Raw genomic sequence first — 25,108 nt, 5'->3', positions numbered from 1 at the left:
TGTAATGATGATGAAGGTATCGCTGGCGACAGCGAAGAGTTTTCCGTTTATCATAATGAGGAAGAGGAGGAGCAAAAAAATTCTAGCTAACTATTCGAAGAATCAGAACCACATAAACCGTTCAAAGTTTTCGGTGAGACAGTGCATTCTATATTTCCGTTGAAATGCTGACAATGAGCTCATTTTCAGAAAGAGAGGATGGCATCAATTATGTTGCTGCAGTTTTCACCTACAACAGAATCAGCAGGAATTTATCGAAAAATGAAAACTTCCAATTTGGAAAGGTTTCTGCACAAAAAGATCAAGCACAAGAAGAAAATCGTCTGTTATTCGTTGGGATCCAGAAACGGCCGCAGCCCCATTTGTTCGATGCACTTCACTTGATTTTTGAATGGACTACAAAAGGTGTTTCGAAGGTTTTTTCCAATGGGATGAAAATTCGGCTGAAAGTTTCACTCACAGAAAAAGCTAGCTTGGAGGTACTATTTTTACTTTCTTCCATAGTTCAACATTTTAATTCTTTCAGAATGCAGTGGATTCTGCTACTGTTCCGAAGGAAGGATATCTATCGGTTTGGTTCTGCCGATTCAAATAAAATCACAACTGAAACCAAAGTTGAGGATGCTAACAAATTGAAGGAAATTCTGCGACGACGAAGGGAAATCCCGTGAATTCGAAGTTTTGAGACCCAATACAATATTAATCATGTATTGTAATTTGTTATGTTTGTTAATTTATTTTGTTTTGTTATCTACCGGGAAAATGAAATTTTTAACCAAAATTGGAGTTCATATGAATAGAAAACCATTATACAGAATAATTTTCAGCAAATATGTATGAGCGTTTTATGTATAACCTATTGCAAACTACTGCAGCTTCGTGACAGTCTAAACCTTATTCATTTACAATTATTGTTTACTGGACTTCACGAAAAAGATCATCCAAGAAAGTTCTCAAACTTCACCAACACTGGAAGCTTTATTTCAGGAATCTATATACTTTCTATTGTAAACATGTCAGTAAAAGTACCCCAGCCTATTTTTTGCAGTTGCCATATTTATCAATTAATTTTATCCTATTACGCGCGAGGCAGATTTGGCGCAACGGATAGTGATGATGAACGAAGAGCAACGGACCAAGGGATCGAAACAACGGAAATTAATGTTAAGAAGCTGCAAGAGTCTGCAGAAACATGTTAGAAAGCTGCAATATACCTGTGAGCGCTTCAATTTGTTTTCCATTTGCGCGCCCCACGCCAAGTTTTGCCAACCTCTGCAGATTTCTGCAACTTCATGACAGTTTCTTGCAACTTCATATAATTGTTTTTATTAAGTTGCAGAAGATTGCTAAGAAGCTGCAAGCGTACGCTATGAAGTTGCAACGTTTTACCGAGTTGGCAAGGAAAGTTGGCAAAAATGGTTATTTTTTGCAAAATTCGATTTTTTTCAATAAAAAAATTCGTTTTGAAAATCTAGTCCAATGAAGCAAACATTTTTCATCAATTATACTCCACTTTTACCAAAATATTTTTTTCAAACAACTGACCCCATTAACTGGAACTCATGGAATAGGAGATCAAGGTCTCCGTCAGACTACTGTACTTGATGAGTCATACGGTAGAAAAACTTTGGCTCTGAAATCCGGAAAGAAGAATAGCAAAGGTATAAAAGTACAAGAATTCGGAGTTGGAGCATTTGAAGAAGAGGATGAAAGTGTTTATTCGAATTATGATCTTTCGCAATTCGATTTTTCATTGGATGTAGCTGGAGCATCAGAAGAGAGTAATTTGAAAACACAGAAATTGGATACTGCATTTGAATTACAGCCGAAAAGGCTTAATCCAAGGAAATCCAAGGAAATTCTATGCTCCTCCAAAAGTTCCGCCCAACTTTCGAGGTGATCATCGTCCGATTCCAATGGATATCTCGAAACTTCCACAAATGATGAAAAATGATGTAAAGCATATGAATGCGGAGCAAAGAGCAAAGTATGATTCAGCAATGAAAATAACTCATATTTTTTCACGTTTTTGGAGTTTTCCGCATTTATTCGAATTTGTAAAACAAATTCAAGAAACACATTCAGTTTATTCAAATCTTCAATATCAAGTAATATCAAGTTCAAGTGGAAGTTTTAATCTTTCTCTTTCTTTTCCTTCTCGTATGCTTCCAATTTATCGAGTTGATCATCTGGACTTCTATCACCGGTTGTCTTCTCCCGCTCACTCGACACTTCCCAACCAATTTCCATCTCTCGTTTCTCAAGTCTTTCAATAATTGCCAGATTCTCCTCAGAATCAATATCAGAGAGTGGTTCGACTTCAGATCCAGACGAGAGGGCAACTTCATCTATAACAAGAGTATGACCAATAATTACAATAATAAATAGAAATTACCTTTAATGGAAAGAGCAACTAGATTCTCATAGTTTCTAAAATGCTCCCTTTCCTCTTGATCCAAGTCTTCGAAAAACTCAACTTCAGAATCCTCTTCTGACTTCAGACTCCACTTAAACTTTCTCTTCTCTTCTCCTTCATCAGTTGCACACGTAGAAGAAGTCCACGTGGATAACGAAGTGGCAGACGTGGAATCATATGAGCCTGTCATTGCCGATTGTGGTCCAGTGAGATCTTGTCTCATTCCCAGCAAAAACTCGCGTGTGATCAGTCCGCGGCTGACCTTTTTTCCTTTTCCCGGCTTCGGCTTCGGTGGCGCGGATATTTTCTGAAAATTTGAAATTATTATGGCGACGCAGAAACTAACTGATTTTGAACAGTTGAGAATTTGCTGACGTCACATTTTCTGGACGAAAATGTTCCCGCATTTTTAGTAGGTCAACCCGTGATGCACTTTGCTTTCAAAATGCGAAATTATCTACGTCTCGAGATAAATCCATAATACTTACACTGTTCTGTTCTTCCGTTTTGTTTTCCTTTCTATCCTGCTTCTGCTTCTCCGGATCACCTTTCACTCGACCCTTTTCATTCACAACATCGGAAGGCGTTGAACGTCGTTCGACACCACTCATCGGCTCCGTTGCCCCATCATCATCCTTTTCACTCGACGGATTCTTTTCTGCGGGTTTCCCCTTCCTCTCAGCTGATTTTCCAGCGTTCTTCGGCTTCTTTCTACCATCAGATGAACTAGCTTCTGACATTGGCGCAGAGGTCTGTTCGGTGGAAGAAGATACTTCAGCGCTTGACCTCTCACAAGAATCCTTCTTCGTCTCACTCTTCTGTTCATTCTCCTCATCCGATGTCCTCAAATTATCGTGATCCGAATCATCAGCTGCATGCCAATGACTTTCTGCTATATCAATGGCATTATTCGTGTAGAAATCTGGAGCTCTTCTAGTTTTCTTGACTTCTTCGAGTTCTTTCATTGTGTAAAGTCTTGGTTGTTCTTTGTCAGAATATTGCATGACATCCACCGAAAATATCAGATCTGGAACAAAACAAATTAAATAGTAAAAGATTATAATCTCCAACTCACTCATTTCCTCCATGAAAGTGTCATAGGTCAACTTTTTGTCGGCGATAAAACAAGCAACCAGTGGAACAAAATCCGCACAACCATCATAAAGATAATTCACTGAAAAATGAACAATTATTGGCAGATTGTCAAACATTAGCTCTCACATGGATCATTGAAAAATTCTTCCTTCAGTCTGAGCATATTCTCCGCATCTCCGAACCATGGAAGCTTCTCAACAGTACACAGAAATAGCATCTACAATATTTTTGTTTCAATCAGAGATTCACAATGATTTCCTACCGTGTAAACCCAAGCCTCAAAGTCCACAAATTCGTCGAATTGTGCATCTTTTTGATGGAAAACTCTCGGAGAAAACGAGTCGGGGCGAGCATCGTCAGGAACTTTCATTTCTGGTCTATAAAAAGCAGAGTTTGGGTCTCGCCACGGCTTTACATTAAGTATAAGTACAGTATCCGCTCTCACCACAAACTAAATATTACCAAAAATCTGTGTGTAATACAGTAACCCGTAGATAGGTAGGCAGGTATGTAGGTAGACAATTGGCACATCATCGGTATGCAAAAGATAGGCATGTAAGTAGGCGCATAAGTGAGAATGTAGGTAGGTATTAAATAGGCACGTAGGTACGATGTAGGTACGCAGGTAAGCACAAAGAGGGTAAGCTTTCAGTAGGCGCATAGTTAGGCAAAGCAGCATGATGAAGCAGGCAAAAAATCTTGCAAAAACCTACTTTCTCGTCATGCATCTTGAATAATCAGTGATCTTAATATTGAATGGATGCTGATTGACACTAAATGAAGATGGACGAATATCCAAATGAACAATATCGAATGAGTGAAGTTCCTTGATAGCATTGAAAGTGAAATAACTGATAAGAAACAGTGTGGCAGGACTGAAAGTTTCTACTTAAACATCCGAATATCCAGTGAAACTCACTTCAAAACAGGTCCAAACTCATCAAAAAGCGTCAGAAAATCCATTCCGAAATCCTCAAAAATTAGGAATCTGAAAAACCAAACTGAAGGGATCCGTACAACTGAAAAAGTATTTACTTGAAATCGTCATCATATCCAACATCAACAAGACGGGCAATATGCGATGGATTCGAGAGCTCTGGGAGCAAATCAAAGAGAAGCTTGCGTTGTTTCTGGAAACAAAATTATCTAGTTACTTTCTGTGATACTATAAATGAAATTACATTTAAATCCTTCTGCAATTGCAAATGTTCTGGATTCTTTTGGCTGGCAAGCTTTGCAGAGCGCATACAACCCGATCTGATACTTTGAACGAGCCAAAATTGATTGGATGTCGATGAACTGCTTTCAGGCTGAAATTAGTTGATGAAAACTTTGAAAAACTACTTATAGAACAAACATTATTGCCTAAACTTCACTTACGGGACCATCAGGATCCAGTTCTTCCATCATTTCGTATTTGGTCTTTTTCAGAAAACGCGGCATAGGAAGTTGGAAAGTCTTCAATTTCTGAAACACGAAAAATTTCACAAAAAATTTGGAACGCTTCACGAATTTGCGTGTCATCCTTGCGCAGGGGCCATGCTAATCTTCTCTGTATTGTTCCAATTTTAGTATATGTTCTCGGAAGAACAGGACATGGTGCAATAGGAGGCGTTTATATAGGGGGGACACAAGAGGCGGCAGACGCCTCGCGGGTTCTGTTGCCCACTATGTTTTGCATACCAGTAAGAGTGGGCTCTTGCAAGAGCCTTTAAAGTGTTTAGAGTTATTCGAAATATTTCAAAGTAGACTTGAAAACGTTTTGAACTAGCATGAAGAAAATAAGCATGCGCCTTTAAGAATATACGGTAGCTTTTTAAAATTGAATTTTGAAATCTTTCTTGGTTTTTTTTTCGCTTTTCAAGTAATAATTCTCAGTGAAAATATAAAAAAAGAATATAAGAAAAGTTCAAACCCGGTCTCGACACGATTTTAATAAACTCAGAATAGTGTGTGCACCTAGGAGTACTGTAGTTATTAAGGCACACATCCAAGTTCTTTATCAAAATAAGATCGTGTCGAGACCGGAGTACTGTATTATCGGTGAAAAAATCACAGAATTCATCGTCTGGCTAGTATAAAACGCCTATAAGAAACGCAAGAATAATTTTTTTTCAGTATTTTTCTCTCATCGCTCCGCTCAAATAATTCAATAAATTCTCGACTTCAGAATCCGTATCAGTCGACTTATAAAGATCATCAGAATCCCAATTGAACTTTTCAATATTTCAATCAAGATCCGCATTGTCTGCATCTGGATCCGAAGACGTAATGATTATTGATTCAGAATCAAGCATTGCAGATGATGTATCAGTTGTTGAAGAGTATGATTGACTCAAAGATGTCTCCGCACCTGCAGTGCTTGTTTGCTCGGCTGACGATTTTTCGGCTCCCGACTTGTTGGACGCCGTCTTGACTTCTGAAAAAATTAAATGATTATTAGCCATAATATATAAGTTGCAAGAATTTCTATTTATGCAAAGTAGCCTCAGCGCGTTCCTTGCATATATTCAAAGGGAATTTCTGCGTCTTATTTCCCGCATTTTTGTAGATCACATGGGACACTCTGACACCACGTGGAGTTTGAGTACGCGCCTTTAAGAGTACTTTAGAAAATGCATGTACATATCGTATCTATAGAAACACCTGAAAATATAAAGTTTCATTAGCAAAGTTTTAATTTAAAAAATGCTATCTTCACGTAAAGCATCTACCGTAATTTCAAAGGCACATACTAAAAAGTCTAATTCATAAAAACAGGTTCGCGCGCTGTGAGACCTTGCTCATGACTCCGCCTTCAATTACCTTCAAACATGCTATCCTCTTCATCTCCCGTAGCATCAGTGTCTTCAGTTTCATCTTTCGGTCCTTTTCTGTCTTTCTGTTTGTCTATTTTATCCAACATCTCTTCCAAATATTCAATCTCATCGTCAAAATTCATTTTATCATCAATAGATGATGACGTGTCATCAGACGAAGATTTCAAATCTTTATAGAGTTTTTGCTCTCTTTCAAGACGTTTTTCAGCCAATTCTTTCTCTTCCTCTGCGTCTAATTTCTCTTTATCAGTCTTCTCTTTATCATCTTCCTCTTCATTCTCCGTCCCTGTCTCTTCAGTAGTTGGTGCAGATGATGGCTCCTTTTTCTCTCCGATCTCGGCATCCTCTTCGGAAATAAGATGGGAAGACGAAGACGCTGATACTGCGTCGAGATCCTTGTCCGAAAAACAGTCCGACCCCGAACAACAACATTGGCGCATTATTCTGTAAATTGGTATTTTGTATTTGGAGGTTTGGGGAATTGAACCCCAGCCCTCTCCCATGCTAAGGGAGCGATCTACCACTGAGTTATACCCCCGGCGGATGGGCTTGGTTCTCAGTGTCGATAAATACCCACTTGAACCGTTTCCAGGCAATATCAGCAGCATCCTTATCATTCTTGAGCATAGCATCAACCGCACCAGTATCCGAAGTATCACCAACTGAATCACAAGCATCCGAATTTGAAGAAGAAAACTGTGATGATGATGAATATTTATTTGCTGTTCCTTTTTTAACTTCCAATTCGAATTTTTGAATTTCTTTCAGCAAAGCTTTTTCCTTTTCATCAATAACTAGTTCAGGCAGATCACCATCCAACTCATCTTTCTCAGATTCCAAACATTTTGGACCTTTGAAATCCGTTTCCTTTTTTCTTTTATTTAGAGCTGCTTTAGACTGAAACATATTCAATACACTCTCTTAAAATGAGAAAATCAATAAACTTACAACTGTCTTCTTATCAAAACTTGGATAAGCCATCGCTCGTTCCACATATTCGAAAGGAAAACCCATTCTAATCGAGAAATAAATTAAAACTATACTGAAAGCAGTGTTGGCAAGGACGTGAAAGTTTAAATTATTGAACTTTGAAATTAAATGGAATGTCACGTGAGAAATAAAACAATTCAGAAAACGAGAATAATTTTATTAAAATTGGAACAAAATAATACACCAAATTTTTTGAAAATTGGGATTTTAAACATTGGAAGCGGATAAAAATTATGTCGATCTCTCACAAATACGTGTGTAGCAGGGCTGTGCGGCAACCGAGATTTTCGGCAACCGGCAATTGCCGAAGTTGCCGAACCCAAAAAATTTCGGCAACCGGCAACATTTGGTTGCCGAAAATTCGGCAACTTTCCGGCTACCGGCAACCAGGTTTCAAAATTTGTTTTGTTGGAATTATATATTTGAGTGTTTTGGCAAAAAGTATAGTCGTTTTTTTTCGTTTACAGTGAAATTTAAGAAGTTTTTAGGCTCACTGAATGCTTTTTTCTGAGCTATAAAATGTTTGACATTGATATCGGCAGTTGACGAAGTTGCCGAAAAAAAGTTCGGCAATTGCCGAAGTTGCCGAACCTTAAAAATTTCGGCAACCGGCAATTGCCGAAGTTGCCGAACCCGAAAAATTTCGGCAACCGGCAACATTTGGTTGCCGAAAATTCGGCAACTTTTCGGCTACCGGCAACTTGGTTCTCTCCATCAAACTCAAAAATCTCAAAATTAGGTTGTTATTTTTTGCGGGAATTAAAAAATGATCCAGTCCTTACAATTTTTTTGTATGGAAAATCGAAAATTATAATTTCAAACTTTAGAAAAATTATAATATATTTTATGCAGTTATATTCGGTATACGGAGACTGCTTTCTGCCAATTAGTACAAAACTCTTAATCATCAAATTTGAAAAATTAAATCTTTATAGATTCATTAGTACTATGTGAGTACTGTAGGGTTACTGTAGATCGGAGCTGACTAACGGCGAAAAAAGACGGAGAGAGCAATTTTAAATTCGATCGTCATCGTTCCAGCCTATGCCTGCCTGCCTTAATTTTTGCCTGGTTCCTCAAGTCATTCTGTGTTTTGCATTTTCTTAACTTTGCAATTCAAAAAAAGGAGCAAGTACTGTGCGTACAATTTCCATAACTCCCTGAATTTTTGAATTCCGTCTGCTTCTGATGTTTTTCATTGAAAATTGCTGATGACAATCGCTTAAAAATGGCAAGGAACCCTACTGTCCACGATTTTTATAGAAATTTACGGAAGATGGTTGCCGCAAATTTTAGATAGCCTTTGCTCTCCGGAGCCCAGAGCAAAAATGATAGAGTAGATTCTAAAAAAATCTAAATTTCCAATCTCAAGTTCAAACGATGTATATTTATACTGTAGTTAGTTGATGATCAGAAATCTAACAAAAAATTGGAAACCAAACTTTGTAAAAGCGGATTAAAATATGTGTGGTGATTGGTCGATCGACCAATAAACTACAGTATCCCCGGCCTACAAAAACTACAAATTTCTGGAATTTTTTTAACAAATATAGCAGAATGATAGTCAAGTTATGAGCTTTCAGTCATATTTTCTAAAATACTAAAACTATTAAAATTTTAGTCATCAGTTCAAAATTTCTGATGATTGAACTTGTTTTAGAAATTTGACCTTTTTGAGCGGCAGATGATCTTTTACACCCACTAGTTCACATTTTTTCTATTGAACAGAAAAAAAAAACGTAATCCCTTCATAATGAGCCCACTATAAAAAGCCTTTCGATTCATATGTCAAAGGTATAGGGTCAAAAATGCCACGTTTATTGGTACTCACTACAACAGTCTTCGCTATTCTGGGATGCGCTCTGGCCAACAACAGAGCAGCCGTCTGTCAGAAGGCTGTAAATTTAGGGGTGACGTTCTACACGGCCAAGGAGATGGAACCGGTGAGTGCACACAAAACAGCGGAGCTTACGCGCAAATTTTGATCTTGATTACTGTAAATGATAGTACTGTAAGCTCGCTAGGATACGGTACTGTGAAATCGGTTATAACAAAGGTTGCAAGGCATGTAGGTAGGCACGTGATGTCAGGCTGTCCCATCACGGTTTGATTTTCAAAAAATGCGGAAATTAAATTTTTTTTTTTTTTAAATTTGAAAATGCGACGTCAGTAGGTTCTTAATCAGTTGAGAACTCATCGTCTCAACTCCCGGATTTTTTGTAGATCTACGTAGATCATGGGTAGGCACGTCTTATCTTGCCTGCCTGCCTACCTGTGCCTCCCATGTTGACTGCTTATTCATATTAACTTATTGAATGAACGCAGTCCATCTAGTGACAAACTTCTGGTAGAAAGTTGCACAAAAGTTTGGCAGAAACTTTTCCTAATGCTACTAGAGATCTACAAACTACCCCCAAATTTTTCCAGATTCTCGCATGCGCCGATACTCATTTCTACAATGACCCAAAAGATCCGGAGCTTGTGTCCAGTTAGTTTATCACTTATGGAACTCGCAATTTGTATAAAAAATTTCCAGAAGCCAAGACATGTGTGATCAACAACAGTATGAACAAGGCGATCGCTGCAATGAATCTGTACAGCGGGTGTAAGTTTTTCTTAAAGCAGCAGCCGACGCCTCGCGGGTCAACTCCTCAGTGGAATTTGGCCGCTATGTGACGCAGCAACCGACACCTCACTGCTCACTAGAGTGAAATGCCGGCTGTGGCAGCTGCAGTAGCCCCGTTTCTGTCGGCTGCTGGCAGTCGTGTTAACTACAGCAGCCGACGTCTAGCAGGCCGTATTAGCTGATTTTAAAAAAATCTCCTGCGTGCCTCAAACCAAACTTCGCGTGAAATAGAAACCAATGCATCAAAATTAACTCACTTTAAGCAGCGGACACCACGGGGGCCATAGTTTCTAACTAAGTTACGATGCCTAACTGAACTGTCGCACCCGTGAGTTGTTGGCTGCTTTTTCAAAATTCCAGCCTTCAATTTTCGCGCTTTTTTTCCAGTCAACGGCTGCACAAACCTCTCGGATCTTGTCTCAAAGCTTGCCACACCATTCATAAACCTTTGCAAACCAGTTATCAACAAAGCCCTATCCACCTTGGACACCTGCAAGGCTAACAATAAGCAAACAGGCAATGCCAAACAGACCGCCTGTATGAACAAAGTATACACAAATTGTATTGCAATGGTCACTAAACAGTTTGTCAATAAAGTGTGCACTGGGTTGGCTAAGGTGAGAATTTATTCACAGTTTCAAATAACCTACATAAATCTTTTCAGAAAATGAACGCAAAAGAGTGGAATTGCTGCAAGACTTATGTGCCAAAGGTCGCCGATGCCAAGGCATATAAGTGCTACAGTATTGAGAAGTGAAAATTATAATACTTTTTGGAGAATGAATAAAAATGTAGTTCATATTGAACCCTTTGCAAGATCTGTTTCGTTTTGATTTTTATGGGTTCCAGTGGTTGGTAAACGAGACTTCGGTTACACCTGCCTGCCTATGTGCCTAGCCGCCGCAAGATTTTTTTTCAGGAAGAAATTCAACTTTTATCTAGTGTGCAAAAAGGGTGGTGATTAATTAATTTGCTAATTTACAAAAAAAAAATCGAAAAATCGAACAGTTTTATTTTAATTTTCGTATTTTTGTTGAAAAGTGATGCTGTCTTTTTTAATGAACTTCATGAGTTTTGAATTAAATTTTTTTTTTCAAAAAATTGAAAACTGAATTTGAAAAAAAGTTTATTTTGAATTCAACCATAGGTAAATCTATTGTAGAAGCGATGAAGTTTGTCGTCGACATCTGAAAGTTAATTAACAATATTTAAAAATTACCAATTTTCTGAGCTTTGGCGGTTTGCCGAAATTTTTACAGAAAGTTGTTAAAAACCTAAGCTTGGTCGTGTTAGAGTTCTAAAACTACTCACGATACCTTTCATTCTTGTAAAAACCCGCCGAGGCTCTTTTTTCTTGTGAGCTCGTTTCAAGTAATGCTCTGTAAAGCGAGAATTGGTGCCGACGAGACTCAGCGATGGAGATCCGTTATTCATGATTTTGAACTGAAATTTATGTAATTTCAGAGAGAAATTAATAATTGTGTAGTAGACCTGTCCACAAAAATGTTTGCAATTTTTAAAATTTTTTGTCCATTTTAGGCCTAGGATTAGTGTTTTTCTGAGCCTTAAACTGTCAATCAATTCAAAAAAAACGAATGGAAAATGTATTGTAAAATATTTTTGGGGCAGGTACACGGAAAATCAAGACTCACTTCGTATGGATTTCGAAGCAACTGCCTCTCAACCTTAAACAATGGCTGAGTAAACACAAACCCGAGAAAGAGCACTAGAAGCCAGGCGCCAGATGATTTGAAATTCATACTTAACAAATAAAAATTTTGAAGCTCCGTTAGAACAAAAATAGAAGAAGCCAAATTGTGTTAAAATATGAAAAGTGTAGAAATAAATGTAGATGAAAAGCGGATGGCAGTTGGATAAAACTGTTGTTTGGGTTTTAAAAATATAATCTTTTAGACTGGGGGATACGAGATTAGATTTAGGAGAACAAAAAAGACAACACTCGGCATGATTAGAAAAAGTAAAGGCGGAAGTTGATAATTATGATTCAAATGATTTTTTTTCGTCCCATCATTACATAAGTGAAAATGATGCTGATGCACCATGTCGCAATGATGCATAGGAATCTGGGGTATGCATGAAATTTTTATAGAAAATTTGAATTTTCAGCAATGTTTTTCTAAGAAAATTAGAATTTCCTTGTAAAACTTTGCTTAGAAAATGAGTGTCTGTCGCTAAATTTTTTTTTCAGAAAATATGAATTTCCCGCCGAAATTTGAATATTCAGCCAAAATGCTTTATTTGAAAACTTGAATTCGCCGCCAAAAGTTTTCTCAGAAAATTTGAATTTTTAGCCAAATTTTTTTTCAACAAATTATGAATAACAACATTTCTTTTTATCAAAAAAAAAGAATGATGCGCCAAAAATTATCTGAAAAATTTTATTTTCCAGCCAATATTTTGAATTTCCCCCTAAAATTTTTAGACTTACGGCCAAAATTTTTCTAACATACAATTTTCGTTATTCCAGAAAAGATTTCTATTTTCTTCAAAAATGTTTTGGATATATAAATGATGATTATGTTTAAGATTTTCAACAAAATAAAATTTCAAAATTTCAAATATATCACAATTTAAAAAAAAGTGTGCTATTTGGTCACTTCTAAGAAAAATGAACCCATCGCAAATCTCATCAAACACCCCATATTTTTGATTACAGGATAAACCAAATTGGTGCTCCTTGAACATATTATCTACGACATAATCCACCACAAATTAGAATTTGTTCGGATTAACAGTAATTCGCTTATGCGATTTGTAGTTCACAACACATGTGATACATGATTTTCAAACTAGAGCGCTCCAAAACTTCACAGACTACAAAAAGCACATAGACTATATAGCTTTATTTATATATAGCTTTATTTTTATATAGCTTTATTTATATACATAAATTTTATTTTACAAAAATGAAATTAGATTTTCCGCTTGCCAGTTTTGAATCACTTATGTCGTTGACTCGATGTGTTCTATGCCGCAAGGTGTACAGCACTAGAATGGCCTCCGTGGCACATCCAAATTTTTTTGCCACCACTTCATATGGGCCAAGGCTCTGCAGATTAGAATTTAGATCCGACCTATATAGAACTAGGCCGGCTAGAATTACCTGAAAAATGGAAAATCCTCCCCGAGACAACTGATTGGCAACAAGATTCGGGAGAAAATCAGCTAAAAGCACCCTGACACCATCGATGAGAGCAAGACGGTTTAACTGAAACAGCGCGGAGTTAGCTTAAGCTGGGTCGGGGGTCAAGCATCGTACCTTGGTTAGCTCATTTTTCCCTTTCTTTTCACGTTTGTTGAGCATGAATAGTTGAAAGCACAAAGCTAAAGAAGACAGAAATATCAACGCAAAAACTATCTGAAAACTATCTGTTTCAGTTTAACTAAAAATGATTTTTTAAAAATTCAAATCTAACCGATTTGTGAGTGGTCCAATATTGATAAAAGCACTCATTGATGGCACATCCCAACGCTGTACAATTTTTGGGAATATTTAGTTGAAAATCACAAAACACATAGAGCACTATATCCTCGTTGAAGCCATAGATAATAGCTGTTATCATTATAGGAATTTTCGGAAAAGATTGATGATAATTGTGGTATTGAATGGGGAAATAGGCCGCCTGAAAAAAGGTATTCTCGGCAAAAATTTAGGGCTGGAAAAATAGACAATAGGTTGCGTATATCCCGACATTTTCCAGATTTCTGTGATAATGTTTATGTTTAAGTGGGACCCCCCGAAAAATGTCGGGATGTGTGATGGCCGATGGCCGAGGCCTAATTTTGAAAGCGGTTGTCCGGGTACCGGATCACTGTTGCCAGACCTATCAAAAACCCAATATATCAAAGGGTCTAGTAACTTCTGCAGCCGACATCTCACTGGACAACCATCACTCACCACGACTCGTTCCACCGAAATGAACAGTGCCACAATTGATCTAATCGCGGAAAAATTAGATGCGGGAAGCGATAAATAGAATATTAAATTTTGCGTTTGTGAAAATTGTTCAGGAAACATGGAATATGAAATCCCACAGGATAGAAACGCAGCGATCAATATACTTATTATACCATCCAGCAGAAAACGAAAATAAAACAGAACCATGTCCTTTTTCCGTCTGCAATATTCATTTTACATTAAAAAAGGAACTTGTCATAGAAAGCAGGCGCGGATTCAAAGCCCAGCGCCTGCCTTTTCAATATTGTCATGAATTTACAGATTACTAATTTTCAATCAATTTTGGTCAAAAAAATAATTCAAAAGTTCACATGCGTTTTAACAAAAGGCAGGCATGGTTACCCTAGCTAAAAGTGCCTACCTTTCTACTGTCACAAGCATATAAGTATTTACAGAACATGAAACCATAGATGAGGCTATGCCAATTAATGAAATGATCACTGTTATATGGAGCATGTTGTGAATATGGAAAAGCTACAGAATGCGGTTACTTTTTATATGACAAATCTGGGTGATATTGTTTACAACAGAGCATTTAGAAAAACAAAGCAACACCACGAGGTGGTCGCTAGCAATAAATTGAATGGTTTTATTGCATTTGCATGATTTAATCTATTTTCAATGCTTGATTTCCAAAAAAAAAACTTAAATTCTCGGTGGTTTCTGACGGGGTAAAATTTTGCACTTAGTTCTCAATTTGACCTACAAGAACTGGAATTACAGCAGAACCAAATAAAAGTAAAATTGTTCTATAAAACTTGCTGACTATGAGTAATACCTAAATTGATCACATACCTCTTTTCGATCTGTTCATGTTTTCTTGTTTGTGTCACAAGACACCAATGTCTGAGAAGTTATTTTTAGGAATTATATATTTGCAGGGTACAACCAATTGAAAAACGATTCAGATATGAAAACGTGTGTTTGAAAAAGTGACATAATGGACTCATCTAAAATCGAGCACAATGTTAGAAGAACCTATCGAGGTACTGGAGGGTACTGTAATGAAGGGTTACTGTAGTTTTAGAGCAACCCGAGTTTTGGCAAAATGGAGATGTTGTGAGTTATGATCGGTGTGGGAATATTGTCGAGGTACTGTAGGGTTGCTGTAATACTACTGAATTAAAAATGTTTTGTCTATTAGTAATTTGAAAGTTCGAAACAATTTCGACATTTTGAAAAAAATTGAAAAAAAAACCAAAAGTTCTCAGGAAATTTCTGAAAAATCAAAAACAAATATCACACAGCACATAATCGCTAAAATCCGGAAAAAAACTGAATTTTCTCGAAACTAAGCAAATTGATTTCTTCAATATTGACCGAGCATATTCTGCCCCTTGATTTCGTTTCCTCAAAGAGTAGAAAATTTATTTACAGGTGTTTAATTTTAAAAAAATTGCAATCAGAATTCAAGTTACAGTAATAAAAGTAGATTTTGTGACTGGAAACTTTGAATCGATCGCGTCCTTGCTCTGACGTTTGTAGCTCAAAATGTATAAAACCAACATGGCTTCCACGGCACATCCAAACTTTTTTGCCACTACTTCATATGAGCCAAGGGTCTGAAGTTAAGCTAACAATCAAATTATCTTATCGGGCTTCGACTTACTTGAAAATTGAAAAATCCTGCCTGAGCCAACTGATTGGCAGCGAATATTGGAAGAAACTCGGATAAGAGCACATTGGCTGCATCTATCATTGCAAGACGGTTTATCTGCAAAACAAATCTATAAAAACTCGATAAAAAATCGATAATTCAATAGGCCACAAAAATTATAAAAATAAAACTAACCCTGGGTTGCTCGTTCCTCTCTTTTTTCTCTGATTTATTGAGCATGAACAATTTTGAGCACAAGAAAAATGCAAACAAAAATATCAATGCGAAAACTATCTGAAAATTTTCAAAAATGTACTGAAAATGTTAAAATTTTAACGTACCGATTTATGAGTGGTCCAATACCGATAGAAACATGAATTTATAGCACATCCCAGAGCTGTACAATTTTCTGGAATAGTGAGTTGAAAATCGCAAAATACATAGAGCACAATGTCCTCGGTGAGCCCATAGATAATGGCTACTATAATTATGACAAATCGCGGGCAAAACGTATGAAATTTGTAGAAAAATATCGGGAAATACACAGCCTGGAATTTTAATGAGAAAAATGATATATTGCAGGCGACATCTCACTGGACACAATACATACTCAGCGAATTGAAAATACAAAAAAATCACTTACAATGACCCGTTCCACTGAAATGAATAGGATTAGGATTGATCTAACTGCGTAAATATTAGAAGCTGGAAGCGATAAGTAGAATATTAAGGTTTGAAGTAGTGGAAGTGGTTCAGGAAAAAGTGAATAGAAAATCCCACAGATGAGGAACACAGCAACCAATACACTTAGGATAACATCTAACAAAAAGCGGAAATAAAATAAGGTCATGTCGTTTTTCCGCCTGAAAATGTGCGCGTTTGGTTTTTCTACAAGAAACCGAAAAACGGAAAAATTTCATTTTCAGATTTTTCGGCTCGGCAAAAAAAACCGAAAAATCAAAAAAAAGATTGGTGTTTCTTTTTGTTAAAAAAAATAGAAATTTTTTTTCCGGCAAATTGCCGATTTCCGAATTTCGTCATTATGGTTTGCACATTCATTTCTGGGAAATTTCAACATTTCAATTTTGATCGGCAAAATCGTACGCATCGTATTAATGTTCCTACATCTATTTTGAAAAGTAAGAAAATTCTATGAAAATATCTAAAGAAAGCGGGGAAAAAAAATTCAAACACAGTTTTAAGTGTTTCCGTCATTCAAAAAATCCCTCTAAAAGCGTCCGGCAAATTGATGCTTGGCAAGCGGCAAATCGGTAATTTTAAAAATTAAAATTTCTGAAAAATTGGCAGACCGGCAATTGTCGATTTGCCGAATTTGTCGACAAAAAAAAATTTGCGGAAAACAATTGCCTTCCGAACTTAAAGGTGGATTGTTCACTAAAATAAATTGAAAACAGATATAGCACGTTTTTCAACGACGTTGAGCCTGAAATAATCTATTTCAAAGATTTAGGCTTTAGCACCCGCTTTTTAATAAAACATTTACATTTACCTTGAATTTTTCATTAAATTTCCAGTAAAATCACTCAAAAAAACATGAAAAATCAATCAAAAATAAGAAAAATTAATAAATAAAAATTAAAATAATGCAAGCGTACTCCATCGAACATCGAACTATTGGCGGTCATTCAGATAGGAATTTGATGCAATTCGAGAATTTTTCAATTTTCAAAAAATCATATAAAATTTAGAAAATTTTTTAAAATTTTTTAACTATGATATTTGGTCATTGTGGTACCATAGGCATGTTTTAAAGCAATTTCCCCACTGACGCTACTCCACCTTTAATAATGTTGTTTTTGAATGTTCAAAAATCTCTCGATTTTCGGATAGCAAATCTTACCTTTCTGCTTTAACAAGCATATAAGTATTTGCAGAGAATGAAACAATAGATGAGACTACACCAATTGATGAGACTATTGTTGAGATGTGAGACATGGTGTGAATATGAAAAAAAAAACTACAGATTCGGGTAGCTTTTTATATGACAAATTGCGCGGAGTTCATCAGAAAAACACACTGCCCTGCAACCAATTAGGGTGATTTCTACAATCAGCTGGGTAAATCAAATGCATTTTCATGGCTGGTTTGGTTTCCAAGAACTATAATAAAAATCAGGGCAAATGATAGCTGTTGTTTTTCACGCGACCTCGTGTTCATAATATAAACTTTTAGAACATCTGAAGTCCTTTTTTTCTGTTCAGCAGAACTTTATAATGGGTGTCTGTCAGCTTTATTGCAATATTCGCAAATAAGTAATTCGAATTTCTCGCCAAAAGTTTGGGTCAAAAAAATGAATTTCCCGGCAAATTGTTTTTGCATATAATTCAAATTTCCCTCCAGAATCTTGCTCTAAACGTTTGAATCCCCGCCAAAAAAATTCTCAGCAAATTTTAATTGCCCGCCAAATTGTTTTTTTTCTCAGAAAATTTGAATTCTCGCCAAAAGGTTTTCTGTAAAAAATTGAATCCGCCACAAAAAATTGTTTCAGAAAAAAAGAAACTTCCAGCCGAAATGTTTTGAAAGACAATTTGAATTTCTGGACCAAAAATGTTTTCTCGGATAATTTGAATTGTCCGCCAATTGTAATGCAGAATGTTTGGGTTTTTTAAAGCCAAAATCTATTTTATGAAAATCTGAATTTTCCGCCAAAAATTTTTTTCCTCAGAATATTTGAATTTTCCGCCAAAAATCTTTTTCTCGAAAAATGTGAATTCCCGCCAAAACATTCTTAGTAAATTTTAATTTCTTCCCGAATTTTTTTTTGAAAAAAATTGTATTACAACGCAAAAGTTTTTTTTTTCAAAAAATCCGAACTTCCAGCCAAATTTTTGCAGGTCAAACTGTGACAATCCCTCTATGTGGCAGGGCGCCCTACTCGGCAAATCTCTCGTCCTGGAGCGCGGACGGGGCGCGACTAGATCACGGGTTCGCGCTCCAGTCACCCTTTTTTTCGCGCTCCTTACGCGCCACATCCGCGCTTCAATCGCGTTTGCTCCGCGCGCATTCCGAATTTGAAAAATTCTTACGAAATTTTATGGGACGCGATCAGAGCGCCAACGTGGCGCGGAAGGAGCGCGAAAAAACGTGTGACTGGAGCGCGAACCCGTAATCTAGTCGCGCCCCGTCCGCGCTCCAGGAGGAGCGATTTGCGGAGTAGGTTGCACTGTTGCCGCTTTTACTCAAAATTAAATATTTTTGATTTTCCTCTTTTTTTTCAAATGATATACGGAGCCGTTTGTGCTTTTATTATAAAAATTCAAAAACAATTATCAATATCTAATAATTGGAGTAATTGTAGTAATAATTGGAGTAATTGGAGCATAATTGGAGCAATTGGAGCGATTTTGGAGCAACCGACATCGTGTGAGTTAGCATTTGCTGAGATTTCCTTCCGAGTAATTGCCTGGCATCTCCATTACACCCGATAAATTTAATACCGTTGCAAATCCCTGAAGCTCGAAGTTTAGAAAAATTCATCAGTAGCAGCTACAAAAAACTCACCACTAGACATCAAGCTCGCTGAATAAAATGGCCCAACTAGTCTGAATATGGAGTAGCCCATAAGCTCAACGAGCCCAACACACACGCTTGGCGTCGTGAGGAGAAGCATAGAGGACACGAGAATTCCAGTCGAAGTTCTATTAGCCTGCTGGAATTTATGTTGCTGAAGCTTCGAATTTCCCATATTTGGCGTCTTCCTTTTTACAGCCTTGATTTTGAAGAAGAAGCTGACGGAAAGCAGGATCACAACGAAGCCCAGAACCATGTTGGAAATTCCCCAATAATATCGGAATTGATCATTGACAAAGCAACCACTAGTTCCGCAATTTGGCATTCGAACTGGCGGGGATAGGGCAAATGATAAAATTGCGTCGAAAATTCCGTGTAATATTGCAACAGCTAACACGATTTCAGAAAAGCAACTTTGCTCGGTTTTACGGAATTGAGTAGGGAAAAATACTGCCTGAAAGAATAGAAAATTTATATTGTCAGCGCGATTGGACTTACCAAATATCAGAGCTTTCAAATTTGCTGACGTGTTTTCCTATTTAACAATTTTTATCTTTTGATTTTCCACTTGACTTTCTAATTTACATAAAGAATAAATAATTCCCGTGAGAAAAAAAAACTTCCAAAAAGAAATAAAGTTCAAATCAATTATTTCCCAATTCTATTCACAAGATGAATTACTTCTTGCATCCAGGAACGTTGCCAGGTAATCAATGGTTTAGATGGCGCCTGTGAAATGTCGGCTGCCAGCGGACATCTCCGCGCCCGTATCCGCTGCTACGCCAGTTTTAAGAAAAAGCGCCGAGAAGAGCCGATATTTTGTGGCCAACAGGCTCACAAAATGTCTGCTTACTATTAGAACTTTTTGAAATTTCAAAAACGCAGCAGATATTTTGAAACTAAAATTATTTCTAATCAGAGCTGTGCGGCATTTTTCCGGCAAACGCACAAAGCTGCCTATTTCATGCATGGTAATTCAACTTTTTTCACTCAAAATTAATATAGAAATGTTGAGAACGGCTTCTTCTATTTGAAAATTTATTTTATTTTTGTTTAAAATCTTTTAAAACAATACCAAATAGTGCCTGAACGTTGTCGTTTGCCGACAATTTTTTGGCAAACGGCAATTTTCAGGTACTATTTGAGCTTTTTTTGAGCTTTTCAACATGTGTGTTTGCGGAAAAATGCCGTACAGCCCATATGGAAACTTTATGGAGCAGCCGACCTTATATGTTATATTTAGACACCAGTAGTTTAGCAACTGTGATGTGTCGGCTGCTACTTTTAAATTTAAATTTTAAAATTTAAAGTTTTCAAATTTGCTGACGTGTTTTCCTATTTAACAATTTTAATTTTTTGATTTTCCACTTGACATTCTAATTTACTAAAAGAATAAATAATTCCCGTGTGAAAAAAAAACTTCCAACAAGAAATAAAGTTCAAATCAATTATTTCCCAATTCTATTCACAAGATGAATTACTTCTTCCATCCGGGAACGTTGCCAGGTAATTAATGTTATAGATTGCGCCCGTGAGATGTCGGCTGCCAGCGGACATCTCCGCGCCTGTGAAGTGTCCGCTGCTTCGCCAGTTTTAAGAAAAAGCACCGAGTAGAGCCGATATTTTGAGACCCACAGGCTCACAAAGTGTGTGCTGGAAGCTTTTTTAGATTTCAAAAATGCAGCAGATATTTTAAAACTAAAATTATTTCTAATCAGGGCTGTGCCGCATTTTTTCGACAAACACACAAAACTTCCTATTTCCTGCGTGGTAATACAACTTTTTTTCAGCCAAAATTAGTACAGAAATATAGTACCGCTACACGTGTTCGGCTCCACAAAGAAAGGCGGCTCTTCATCTGCGCTGGGATTGGACTCTCGCAAGACATCGGCGCAAGAGACACCAAAAATATCGAAGATGGATGGAGGGACGTGCCAAGAAGATGGGACTGACTGTATGGAGAAACTGTGATATGAAGCAGAAGCCGCATTCGATCCCGACAAAAAGAGTGATATGGCAGGCTCCGGGGAAGACTGGTTGGAAACGTGTCACTTATGAGAATAAGTTCCCGGTCGTGCAAACATTAAATTCTGTCGAGATTGAAAGCAACTTCAAACACATCAGTAAAGGCACAAAGGTCATGTTGGGAAATTTTCCGTAAGTTTCTTTTCCTAATCGCCCGCTGACGCCCGCTGACGCCCGCTGACGCCCGCTGACGCCCGCTGACGCCCGCTGACGCCCGCTGACGCCCGCCGACGCCCGCTAACGCCCGCTGACGCCCGCTGACGCCCACTGACGCCCGCTGACGCCCGCCGACGCCCGCCGACGCCCGCTGACGCCCGCCGACGCCCGCTGACGCCTGCTAACTCCCGCTGACTTCCGCTGACGCCCGCTGCCGCCCGCTGCCGCCCGCTGACGCCCACTGAATCCCGCTGACGCCTGCTGACGCCCGCTGACGCTTGGTGATGCCCGCTGAAGCTCGCTGACGCCCGCTGTTTCCATGGCCTGCTAGTACTCGTCAAAATAAATATTTCAGAATGACTCCCAAAGACGATGTGATTGGCAACATGGGAATGGTTGTATGTCGATATTTGGCTTTAAATCAGTACCATCAGACCATATATCATTTTCACTTTCGTGCGGCAATCAATTTCGACAGTGCCGGATCCGTGAGTTGTGCTTTTGTTTCAACAACAAACTGAAATTATATTCAATTTCCAGAAGGAAGCGCAAATCCTGTCCAAGCTGAACATGAACCGCTCACATAACGCGATGCGTGTCATGAGATACGGCCAGTACCTAAACTTGCAATACATATTAACACAGGAGGTTGGTTATCTTGTTAGAATTTAATTTGATCTATCACTCGAAATCCATATAGCATAAAAAAATTTCCAGCTGAGCTCGGACTTGGGATTCATCGTACAAAATACGACACTTGACCTCTTCTCGTCTGTGCATCTTATCCAGCAAACATTCTACTGCATCAGCGATCTCCACAAGGTATGTCTTTACCAGAGGTCCAATGTCTTATCTCAGTTTTCAGATTGGCTACACCCATCTCGACATCCGCCCCTCCTCGTTCTCTCTTCTCAGAAACAACAAAGCAGTCGTCGTGCTCAATAGTTTCTTCAACTCCGAAACGCGTCAAAACATCAGTCGTAACATTCGTACAACGAAGCACAATGGGCTGCAGCCTCTTTACGTTCAACAGGCCCGACATGCCCGTAACAAATCGGAGCGAGAGCCACTGCCGAAGAACGTCATCAACACGTACATGTCGAGGCGTCAACATTTCCGATTGGCACGAGGACCTGCCGACGACTACGAGTCGTGGTTTTACATTTGTGCACGGTTTATCACTCTGGTGAGGATTTTGAGGGAGTGGCCATGTTTTGTGAATTTTGAATTTTTTTCGGCACTAGTGCGAGGCAGACACGTATGCAGGAATGTAGCTTACTATTAGGCTTAGGCTTTGGCTTGGGATTGTCTCTGGTCTATATTACGCAAATCCTGTCCAAGCTGAACAAAAACCGCTCACATAACGCGATGCGTGTCATGAAATACGGCCAGTACCTAAACTTGCAATACATATTGACACAGGAGGTTGGTTATTTTTTTAGAATTTAATTTGATAGCTTAAAACAATTTCCAGCTGTCCTCGGATTTGGGATTCATCGTACAAAATACTAAACTTGATCTCTACTCGGCCGTGCATCTTATCCAGCAAACATTCTACTGCATCAGTGATCTCCACAAGGTATGCCTTTGCCAGAAGTCTGATATGTTATAACAGAAGAGTTTTCAGATTGGCTACACCCATCTCGACATACGTCCCTCCTCGTTCTCTCTTCTCAGAAACAACAAAGCAGTCGTGGTGCTCAATAACTTCTTCAACTCCGAAACGCGTCAAAACATCAGTCGTAACATTCGTACAACGAAGCACAATGGGCTGCAGCCTCTTTACGTTCAACAGTCCCGACATGCCCGTAACAAATCGGAGCGAGAGCCACTGTCGAAGAACGTCATCAACACGTATTTGTCGAGGCGTCAGCATTTCCGATTGGCACGAGGACCTGCCGACGATTACGAGTCGTGGTTTTACATTTGTGCACGGTTTATCACGCTGGTGAGGGTTTTGAAAGTGTGGCTTTGTTCTGAGAATCGTGCGCTTGTTCGGCATTAATACAAGGCAGGAACGTATGCAGGAACCTACCTCAGGCTTAGGCTCAAGCTCATTCTTAGGCTTAGGCTTAGGTTTATCTCTGGTCTATGTTTCCAGATCTTTCTCCGGCCGATTCAGTGCATTTTTTGATTTAGCTTTGGTTGCTAGGTTTCGGGACGTCCTAGGTTAACCTCTAGCCATCTCTGGCCTTCCTCATGCCTAACCACGTTCCTGTTTCGATGCAAGCTCTTGCCAGCGGCATTCCTGCCTGATTACATGCCTACCGTGGCACAGTTTACTGGACCATCTATATTGATGTCGGCTACGTACTTAAAATCTAATTTCAGGAAACCTTCGAATGGCACGATGAGGAGGATCACATAGTGGCGGCAACAATGAAGTACAACTATCTGGCCACGTGCACGTTTCCGGACCCAGATACTAATGAGAGGGTAAACAGACAATTTTAACTTTTCCTAATTCATGCATTCTTGCAGATGGCAAAGATTCTACAGTACTGTCTGTCTGCGACGAATACGAACGCCAATGTAGTCGCGTTTTATCTCGAACGCGTCATTCAGAACTGGAAAGAAAACATTCCGCCAAAGGAGTTCTATTCGTGGCAGGACACGGACTCCGTTAATACTAAGCACGAGGCCTGGATGGAAAGAAACAAGACATGGTACGCACCGAGAAAGCCCAGATGTGCCGAGTATTGAGGATTATGAACTTTACTAGTCGTGAATAAATTTGTGTTGTCCTGAACTATGTTATAAAGCATAAGAAGTCATATATATGCTTACAATTTTTATTAAAAAATCAATTAGTTTGAAAGATCGTCGGTGTAATAAACTTAAATAAACATTCCAAAATATCGGTGATGATCTGCGATCTCGTAGTCCAAATGGCAATCCGAAAAGAATGGGGATTCCTGAGCATCGTGCTTCTTGAACACGGCCTTCCTTTAGGTCATTGTATCTTTAATTAAAAGTAAATATGTTCCAAGTTTGTTTTTATTCAAAAAAATTAGTTAAAAGTTATCAATATCTAATAATGACAGATTTTGGTGCAACCGACATCGTATGAGTTAGTGTTTGCTGAGATTTCCTTCCGAGTAATTGCCTGGCATCTCCATTACACCCGATAAATTTACTACCGTTGCAAATCCCTGAAGCTCGAAGTTTAGGAAAATTCATCAGTAGCAGCTACAAAAAACTCACCACTAGACATCAAGCTCGCTGAATAAAATGGCCCAACTAGTCTGAATATGGAGTAGCCCATTAGCTTAACCAACCCAACGCACACGCTGGGCGTCGTGAGGAATAGCATAGAGGACACGAGAATTCCAGTCGACGTTCTGTTAGCCTGCTGGAATTTGTGCTTCTGAAGCTTCGAATTTCCCATATTTGGCGTCTTCCTTTTTACAGCCTTTATTTTGAAGAAGAAGCTGGCGGAAAGCAGGATCAGAACGAAGCCAAGAACCATGTTGGAAATTCCCCAATAATAACGGAATTGATCACTGACAAAGCAACCACTAGTTCCGCAATTTGGCATTCGAACTGGCGGGGATAGGGCAAATGATAAAATTGCGTCGAAAATTCCGAGTAATATTGCAACAGCTAACACGATTTCAGAAAAGCAACTTTGCTCGGTTTTACGGAATTGAGTAGGGAAAAATACTGCCTGAAAGAATAGAAAATTTATATTGTCAGCGCGATTGGACTTACCAAATATCAGAGCTTTCAAATTGGCTGACGAGTTTTCCTATTATTTAATATTTTTCTTTTAATTTTTTCCCTTGACATTCTAATTTACAAAAGAATAAATATTCCCCGTGTGAAAAAAAAACTTCCAACAAGAAATAAAGTTCAAATCAATTATTTCCTAATC

General features: G+C 38.3%; 7 protein-coding genes, 3 non-coding genes and 1 pseudogene across 18 annotated transcripts; 3 read left to right on the top strand and 8 right to left on the bottom strand.

Annotated features, from left to right (window-relative positions):
* Positions 1 to 2,131: 2,131 nt before the first annotated feature.
* K09C6.2 (Protein kinase domain-containing protein) lies at positions 2,132 to 7,344 on the bottom strand (the record flags this gene model as incomplete). Of its 5 annotated transcripts, none has more annotated exons than NR_132486.1 (15): positions 2,134 to 2,348; positions 2,396 to 2,723; positions 2,905 to 3,443; positions 3,492 to 3,590; positions 3,638 to 3,728; positions 3,774 to 3,888; positions 4,225 to 4,386; positions 4,431 to 4,499; positions 4,547 to 4,641; positions 4,693 to 4,821; positions 4,869 to 4,978; positions 5,677 to 5,930; positions 6,317 to 6,774; positions 6,908 to 7,227; positions 7,279 to 7,344. NR_132486.1 is itself a non-coding variant. In NM_070943.4 (11 exons), 11 exons carry the CDS (start codon positions 4,952 to 4,954, stop codon positions 2,134 to 2,136), a joined length of 1,905 nt encoding a protein of 634 aa, NP_503344.2. The 5 variants fall into 5 exon arrangements, 1 of the variants encoding a protein (NP_503344.2); NR_132487.1 differs by having other exon boundaries at positions 4,892 to 4,978; NR_132488.1 differs by having other exon boundaries at positions 4,892 to 4,978; positions 5,865 to 5,930.
* On the bottom strand, positions 5,001 to 5,102 carry K09C6.12. Its single transcript, NR_131676.1, has one exon. It is a non-coding gene; the product is annotated as a small nuclear RNA K09C6.12 (small nuclear RNA).
* Positions 6,797 to 6,868, bottom strand: K09C6.t1. Its single transcript has one exon. It is a non-coding gene; the product is annotated as a tRNA-Ala (tRNA).
* Positions 7,345 to 9,126: 1,782 nt separating the features above from the next.
* K09C6.9 (DUF19 domain-containing protein) lies at positions 9,127 to 10,757 on the top strand. Its single transcript, NM_070942.8, has 5 exons — positions 9,127 to 9,263; positions 9,748 to 9,808; positions 9,857 to 9,925; positions 10,334 to 10,563; positions 10,611 to 10,757. Exons 1-5 carry the CDS (start codon positions 9,129 to 9,131, stop codon positions 10,701 to 10,703), a joined length of 588 nt encoding a protein of 195 aa, NP_503343.4. The 5' UTR covers positions 9,127 to 9,128; the 3' UTR covers positions 10,704 to 10,757.
* Positions 10,758 to 10,951: 194 nt separating this feature from the next.
* On the bottom strand, positions 10,952 to 11,709 carry K09C6.3 (the record flags this gene model as incomplete). 2 transcript variants are annotated; one of them, NM_070941.4, is made up of 3 exons in its annotated part: positions 10,952 to 11,133; positions 11,263 to 11,389; positions 11,599 to 11,709. In NM_070941.4, the coding sequence occupies 3 exons, from the start codon at positions 11,704 to 11,706 to the stop codon at positions 11,084 to 11,086; spliced, it is 285 nt and encodes a 94-aa protein (NP_503342.2). The 2 variants fall into 2 exon arrangements, with proteins under 2 accessions (NP_503342.2, NP_001300145.1); NM_001313216.3 differs by lacking the exon at positions 11,599 to 11,709 and having other exon boundaries at positions 11,084 to 11,133; positions 11,263 to 11,380.
* A 1,151-nt stretch (positions 11,710 to 12,860) lies between these two features.
* srbc-12 (Serpentine Receptor, class BC (Class B-like)) lies at positions 12,861 to 14,381 on the bottom strand (the record flags this gene model as incomplete). Of its 2 annotated transcripts, NM_070940.2 has the most annotated exons (6): positions 12,861 to 13,016; positions 13,071 to 13,175; positions 13,227 to 13,325; positions 13,384 to 13,590; positions 13,866 to 14,085; positions 14,287 to 14,381. In NM_070940.2, the coding sequence occupies 6 exons, from the start codon at positions 14,379 to 14,381 to the stop codon at positions 12,861 to 12,863; spliced, it is 882 nt and encodes a 293-aa protein (NP_503341.2). The 2 variants fall into 2 exon arrangements, with proteins under 2 accessions (NP_503341.2, NP_001300146.1); NM_001313217.1 differs by lacking the exon at positions 14,287 to 14,381 and having other exon boundaries at positions 13,866 to 14,072.
* A 953-nt stretch (positions 14,382 to 15,334) lies between these two features.
* On the bottom strand, positions 15,335 to 16,372 carry srbc-13 (Serpentine Receptor, class BC (Class B-like); the record flags this gene model as incomplete). Its single annotated transcript, NM_070939.2, has 5 exons — positions 15,335 to 15,487; positions 15,535 to 15,639; positions 15,718 to 15,816; positions 15,864 to 16,070; positions 16,166 to 16,372. 5 exons carry the CDS (start codon positions 16,370 to 16,372, stop codon positions 15,335 to 15,337), a joined length of 771 nt encoding a protein of 256 aa, NP_503340.2.
* A 2,499-nt stretch (positions 16,373 to 18,871) lies between these two features.
* Positions 18,872 to 19,507, bottom strand: K09C6.6 (annotated as a pseudogene). Its single transcript has 2 exons — positions 19,045 to 19,507; positions 18,872 to 18,992 (listed from the first exon to the last, which is right to left on the bottom strand). Coding segments are annotated over exons 1-2 (584 nt in total).
* K09C6.11 lies at positions 19,305 to 19,395 on the top strand. The gene has a single exon (NR_068580.1). It is a non-coding gene; the product is annotated as an Unclassified non-coding RNA K09C6.11 (non-coding RNA).
* Positions 19,508 to 20,974: 1,467 nt separating the features above from the next.
* K09C6.8 (Protein kinase domain-containing protein) lies at positions 20,975 to 23,983 on the top strand (the record flags this gene model as incomplete). 2 transcript variants are annotated; one of them, NM_001356939.2, is made up of 9 exons in its annotated part: positions 20,975 to 21,210; positions 21,590 to 21,722; positions 21,775 to 21,882; positions 21,952 to 22,056; positions 22,100 to 22,420; positions 22,709 to 22,813; positions 22,862 to 23,182; positions 23,566 to 23,670; positions 23,716 to 23,983. In NM_001356939.2, 9 exons carry the CDS (start codon positions 20,975 to 20,977, stop codon positions 23,935 to 23,937), a joined length of 1,656 nt encoding a protein of 551 aa, NP_001343667.1. In that variant the 3' UTR covers positions 23,938 to 23,983. The 2 variants fall into 2 exon arrangements, 1 of the variants encoding a protein (NP_001343667.1); NR_151566.1 differs by having other exon boundaries at positions 20,996 to 21,210; positions 22,100 to 22,659; positions 23,716 to 23,939.
* A 275-nt stretch (positions 23,984 to 24,258) lies between these two features.
* K09C6.10 (uncharacterized protein) lies at positions 24,259 to 24,772 on the bottom strand (the record flags this gene model as incomplete). The annotated part of the gene is made up of 2 exons (NM_001047683.1): positions 24,259 to 24,386; positions 24,439 to 24,772. 2 exons carry the CDS (start codon positions 24,770 to 24,772, stop codon positions 24,259 to 24,261), a joined length of 462 nt encoding a protein of 153 aa, NP_001041148.1.
* Positions 24,773 to 25,108: the final 336 nt, after the last annotated feature.

The sequence above is a fragment of the Caenorhabditis elegans genome, chromosome V (assembly GCF_000002985.6).
Source record: "Caenorhabditis elegans chromosome V".
In the NCBI taxonomy this organism is placed as follows: domain Eukaryota; kingdom Metazoa; phylum Nematoda; class Chromadorea; order Rhabditida; family Rhabditidae; genus Caenorhabditis; species Caenorhabditis elegans.
This window is presented reverse-complemented; position numbering and strand designations above follow the sequence as displayed.